General features: G+C 43.6%; 1 protein-coding gene across 1 annotated transcript; it reads right to left on the reverse strand.

Moving 5' to 3' along the window:
* Window positions 1-566: 566 nt before the first annotated feature.
* On the reverse strand, window positions 567-1862 carry LOC110932690. Its single transcript, XM_022175992.1, has one exon. It carries the CDS (start codon window positions 1860-1862, stop codon window positions 567-569), a length of 1296 nt encoding a protein of 431 aa, XP_022031684.1.
* Between the last annotated feature and the right edge of the window lie 4531 nt (window positions 1863-6393).

The following is a 6393-nucleotide window of genomic DNA, read 5'->3' on the forward strand; positions in this document are numbered from 1 at the left end:
TACTTTTCAAGTTTGGATTTATATCTTGCTTCTGCGATGGCGGCATTCTCGTGCCTTTCTTCCAGAAGGTCTAAATCCATTCTTCGTTCTGCTTCGTTAGTTTGCTTCTCCATGGCAAGCATGCGTGGCGATGGAAGGCCAATTTCAGCTGGGATTACTGCCTCTGATTCGTATACAAGACTAAATGGGGTTTCTCCCGTACTGGTTTTTGGCATGGTACAATGAGCCCATAAGATGCTAGGGAGCTCATCGACCCATCCTCTGCGCGCTGTCCCCAGTCTTGCCTTTATGCCATCAACTATTTGTTTGTTGACACTTTTGACCTGCCCATTTGCCTGTGGGTGCGCCACAGAAGCAAAGTTGTGTTCAATCTTCATTTCCTTGAACCACTTCTGGAGATCTTCCGAGGCAAAGTTAGTGCCATTGTCGGAAATGATGCGCAATGGCAATCCGAATCTGCAAATAATATGCTCCCATATAAATTTGCGGATCACCATTGTTGTGGTTGAAGCTAACGCCTTGGCCTCAACCCACTTTGTGAAATAGTCAACCGCCACGATAATGAATTACACCGCGCCAGGCGCGTCAGGGAATGGGCCCACGAGGTCGATGCCCCATTGCTGGAAAGGCCAGGCGAATGTGACTGGAACTAACGGGTTTTTTGGTCGCAAAGTTTTTGGTGCATGACGCTGACAAGCTGCGCATTTGCGTAACAATTCCACCATATCCACGTGCATTCCGGGCCAATAATAGCCGGCACTCATTATCTTTGCTACCACCATGCGTGGCCCGGCGTGTATTCCACAAAGTCCTTCTTGGATTTCTCTTACCAAGTACTGTGCATCTGTTCTGTCCACGCAACATAGGAGTGGACCCATGAATGACTTTCGGTATAAAATACCTTCCGCCATTTCGTAGTTTATTGCTTTGTTTTGGATCTTCCTAGCTTCCGCTTTCCCTTTGGGAAGTTTGCCATGTTGCAGGTACATGATGACCGGGGACATCCAGGATGGGTTGCCGACCTCAACGATGTTTACTTGTTTAAGAGGAACGGAAGGATTGGACAGTACCTCGATGCGCACTTCCTTTGCTAGATGTTTGAAACTGGTGGCGGCCAGTTTGCTCAATGCATCCGCATGCTTATTTTCACTTCTGTTTATGTGAATTATCTTGAACGTTTGGAATTGGCTGATAAGCATTCGCGCTTGTTCTAGGTATAACGCCATAGCTTCACCTTTTGCATCGTAATGCCCATTAACTTGCTCGGCCACTAGCTTTGAATCAACATGAGCTTCGAGATTTTTTGCTCCCATTTTAAGCGCTAAGCGGAGGCCTGCCAGAAACGCTTCATATTCTGCGTCATTGTTTGTGCTTTTGAAATCCAAACGTATCGCGTATGTAAGCTCGTGATCGTCTGGGCTAACCAATCGCAAGCCTGCGCCAGCTCCATCGTCATTAGAAGCCCCGTCTGTGTGCAACGTCCAAACCCTGTCGTCAAAAACTGGAATAGGGTTTTGGATCGCCTCACATTCCTGCACTTTGTCTATGGGAACTTCTGTGGCGAAGTCTGCTAAAACTTGCCCTTTGATTGCTGGCCGCGGTCTATATAGGATATTGTATCCTCCCAACTCAATGGCCCACTTAGCCAATCTCCCCGCAACATCGGGTTTGAATAGAATTTGGCCTAACTGATAATTAGTGAGAACTGTAATAACATGACCAGAGAAATACCGGCGTAGTCGTCGTGATGCATGTACTAGCGCGAGGACCAGTTTCTCTATCATCGAGTAGCGCGTCTCTGGGCCAGTTAGCATCTTGCTAATATAATATATTGGGGTCTGAATGTTCTCCCGTTCTACCATTAACACTGCGCCAACCGCTACCTCTGCTGCGGACAAATACACGATTAGCGGTTCTTTTTCTCACGGTGCTGTTAGTGTTGGCAACTGAATTAGAAATTCCTTTATTTGCTTGAAGGCCATTTCCGCTTCTGGTGTCCACTGGAAGTGGCTCTTCTTGGCACAATTGTGCAGTGTGCTAATGAACGGATAAGACTTTGCAGCGTGATTTGCCAAGAATCTGTTCAAGGCTGCTAATCGTCCTGCGAGTCGTTGCATTTCTTTCACTGTTGCAGGTGACGGCATTAGCTGGATGGCTTATACCTTCTCCGGGTTGACTTTAAAACCGTCTCTTGTTACTATGAAACCCAAAAATTTTCCCTCTTCCATTCCGAAGGAGCATTTTGTTGGGTTAAGTTTCAGGTTGACGCTGCGCAAAGAATCGAACGTACGCTGAATGTTTGCGAGCATGGTCTCCTCCTCTTGGCTCATGATGACGAGGTCATCCATATATACTTCTACTATTTTGCCAATGTCTTCCCCGAAGACTGTATCCTTTAAGCGCTGGTAAATAGCTCCTGCATTACGGAGACCAAAGGGCATTTTTGTATAGCAAAAGATGCCTTTATCTATGCGGAAGGCTGTTTTTTCTTTGTCTTCCACTTTCATTTGGACTTAATGATAGCCCTTGTAACAGTCTAGAAAACACTTCCAGGGAAAGGACGCTAGAGAGTCAACCTTCTTGTCTATTTCTGGTAGCGCATAACAAACCTTCGGGTAAGCTTTGTTGAGGTCTTTAAAGTCAACGCACATGCGCCACCCGCCATTGTGTTTTTGAACCATTACTGGGTTGGCGAAACAGGTCTGGTACTGTACCTCGCGCAAGATCCCAACATTTAGTAGCTCAGTTACTTGCTCGTTCATTGTTTCCGCCTTTTCAGCGCTGAGACTGCGTCTTCCTGGCGCGACGGGTTCTGCTAAGGATCAGACGTTCTAACAGTGTTGCGCTATATCTCTTGGGACTCCAGTCATATCTGCTGGGCACCAGGCGAAGATGTCTTTATTGTTTGAAAGTAATTCCTTCAACTGTATCCGTATTGCTGGTGAAATGGCGTGCCCTAGTAAGATGGTCTGCTCTGGATACTCTTCGTTGAGAACCCATTTTCCGGCTCATTTGGTGCTGAAGGTTTGGCAACCTTTGCTGGTGGCTCATCATCCACGTACATGACTTCCTTGCTAGAATACAGAATTGCTACTCCGGTTTTCGTTGGAAAGCCGCAAGCAGCGTGTGGTATGGAAGTAATCATGCTGAATTCTCTTTGCGATCTTCTTCCCAGCAGTACATCATGGCGCGATGTTGCTGGCATAACCATGAAATTTACTGTGACTGTGCGCGAATGTTCGCCATCTGAGAGAGTCACAGGAAATGCAACTTGTCCCAATGGAAACACAGCCTCGTTGCAGAAACCAGTGAGAGGGAAATCAACTGGCTCTAAGCATGCTTTATCTTCTGGATTAAGCTGTTTGAAACACTGTTCATAGATTATATCCATCGAGCTTCCTGGATCTATGAACATGTAGTCAGATCTGTAGTGGCTGAAGATACCGGTGATAATTACTGGACATTCTTCCTGAGGACCTCCAGGGACAACAGGAAATACAACTTGCTGCTCTCTCCAATGCTGATTATGGCTTCGTTTATTCATCCTTCGTGAAGGACCACCTTGCACCATGTTTATCTGCTTTGATTCGGCTTTCTGGTGATTGGTATCATCTGATTTTTGAATCATCTTGTCATGACTACTGGATTGGATGTCCCGCTGGTTAGGTATCTGTGGGTCCAATACTGCAGCGTCAAATTTACCTTTACCTTCTTCCAAAGTATCAGATCTGATATTTGGCAACTCAGCTCTGATGTTTTGTGTGAAAATTTGGTTCATAGCGATCTGGAATCTGTTGAACCAGTATTCTGGAGTTCTTTCTATGATTAGATCTGAACGGTTATGAACTCCTGTTTGTACTATAGAGTTATTTCTGTCCGAATGACTTTTGTTACTTCCTTTATTTCCCATGATTCCGTCGATCTAGGCATCTTGGGTTGCAAAACCTTCGAATTCAGATCGAGGACCTGATGGGCGAAATGATGGATTCTCTACCATATGAAACAGAGGATGAAAAAAATGAATCGAAACATGAAAAAACAGATGAAACAGAGAAATCGGTGGGCGCCAATGAAGAAACACTGGATAAATGATCGGAATCAGATAATCCAGGGGGTTAGGTTCTGCATAAAAGGGGTTGGTTTCTTCTCGTTCGGTTCATGGGAACAGATCGTCTCTTCCTTTCGATAGCTGCAAAACAGACACCGTCAGACTCGCCACGGGGAGAATGGGGGTTCTCTTCGTGACCACCCTCCGGCCCGAATATACGCGAAGTCTGACATTTTGCAGTCATTTGTCAAATTTTATCTATTTTCTTTTGACTATCTGGATGGTATGTCTCATTCTTTATCCGATAATTGTTTTAATGTTTTATTGGATTGTGATTGTATATATGTGTATCTGAGAACTGCAAATTGATGATAAGTATTAGTTTAGTAAACCATAATTTATGGTTGTTTAATGTTTGAATTTGCAATCTGATTAGATGAGGAACTTTTGAAAACTATTGTGTTTTCCGACAATTCTAGGGTTGATGGTGCTCCCAGAGTGTTTTGGTAGGAAGCTAGGTGAAGAAACACTGGATAAATGACCGGAATCAGATAATCCAGGGGGTTAGGTTCTGCATAAAAGGGTTGGTTTCTTATCGCTCAGTTCAGGGGAACAGATCTTCTCTTCCTTTCGATAGCTGCAAAACAGACACCGTCAGACGCGCCACGGGGAGAATGGGGTTCGCTCTGTGACCACCCTCCGGCGTGAGAATAAGTATCGGTATATGAAGAAGAAGAAGTATAAGTAAAGTGAATGTAACTTAGAAGATTGTACCTGAATTACTCTTCTATTTATAGCCCTGGGCGGGAAAACCTGTTATCGAAATATTGACGGAAAATGCTAACTCCGTAAGCGGTTATTTTTTCCTCCGTTAATTCTCTTAATCGGATGTGAGAGCACACGGATCGCGATCTAGATCAACGGCTGGGGTATTGCCACGTGGAAAGTGGTCAAGTGGAGATTTCTCTTCAATTCCATGCCATCATTGTGACTTCTAGGGAGCCTGGGATGATGACACGTGGCCTAGACGGTTATAACCGTCTGGTGGTGCACGATTGAGTCTTCTAGAAGATTATAGCCGTAATCCGATGTGACTCCTTATCGTGTGGTATCAGTGAACTAAATAATATCCAAGTCTGGGTACTATTTAAGCGGGAGGGCTTACTGGGACTTTTATCCCTCTGTTATGGAGAGAGGCGCAAGGATTCATTAATTTCCTTTTGGCGCGCATGTGTTGCTTGTTGTTTTTCTTCTAAGCTCTCTTTGTAGGACCAGTGCGCGGCCACACAAGGTCTACAAAGGGTTAAAAGATGAGGCTGTGGTATGGTCCCAGGTACTTAAAGCGAGGTTTTTGGGACCTTACCCCTTCACTAGGGTTCCGGGCACTTTCCGGTAATTTAGATGCGTTTCCGATGAAGCAAACGTCGGCCCAAATATACTGCAAAATGTGTGACATTTTGCAATCATTTGTCAAATTTATCTATTTTCTTTTGAATATCTGGATGGTATGTCTCATTGTTGATCCGCTAATTGTTTTAAGGTTTGATTGGACTGTGATTGTATATATGTGTATATGAGAACTGCAAATTGATGATAAGTATTAGTTTAGTAAACCATAATTTATGGTTGTTTAATGTTTGAATTTGCAATTTGATTAGATGAGGAATTATGTAGATGAATCATTTACCGTTGTAGAATACTTCCTAATTTTGCAATTTGGAGATTATTTATAATTAGGAAATTATTTATAATCAATTTTGATGCCATGAGGTAATGACAGTAATTGGTAGTTGTTTTGTTAGTAATTTATATGTATCTTTGCTAATTTAATTTGGGGTTTTTTCTTAAGTTGGGTTTCTGTTTATGTATTGATTACACACTGAATCATTTAGGGTTGACTGTGATGGTGAATAAAAATGAATGCAAAGTGCATTTTTCTTGTCCTTTCAAGATGAGACTATGATGATTTTGTAGATTAAAGTGTGAAGGAGAAAGAGAGAGTTGAGATATGATTACTTCTCACAGGTGCATTAAGTGCACAAAACAACTTGAACATCTCTACTCAGACCGATGAAGATGATTTTGTCATCTGAGGCTACGATGGCGAGATCTGGCGTGTTGTTGCAACATATAAACCATCGTTGCCGGCTGCCGTTCGCGGCTGTCCTAGGTAGCGTTGGCTGTAATCCATGCTCAGTTGATGATGATGAGATCGATGTCACCTAAGAGATATTCAGTCAATGATGTTGATGAGATGCTTCTCACCTGAGACTAAAACTATGGTGTTTTCCGACAATTCTAGGGTTGATGGTGCTCCTAGCGTGTTTTGGTAGGAAGCTAGGGTT

Source organism: Helianthus annuus, chromosome 1, assembly GCF_002127325.2.
Source record: "Helianthus annuus cultivar XRQ/B chromosome 1, HanXRQr2.0-SUNRISE, whole genome shotgun sequence".
In the NCBI taxonomy this organism is placed as follows: domain Eukaryota; kingdom Viridiplantae; phylum Streptophyta; class Magnoliopsida; order Asterales; family Asteraceae; genus Helianthus; species Helianthus annuus.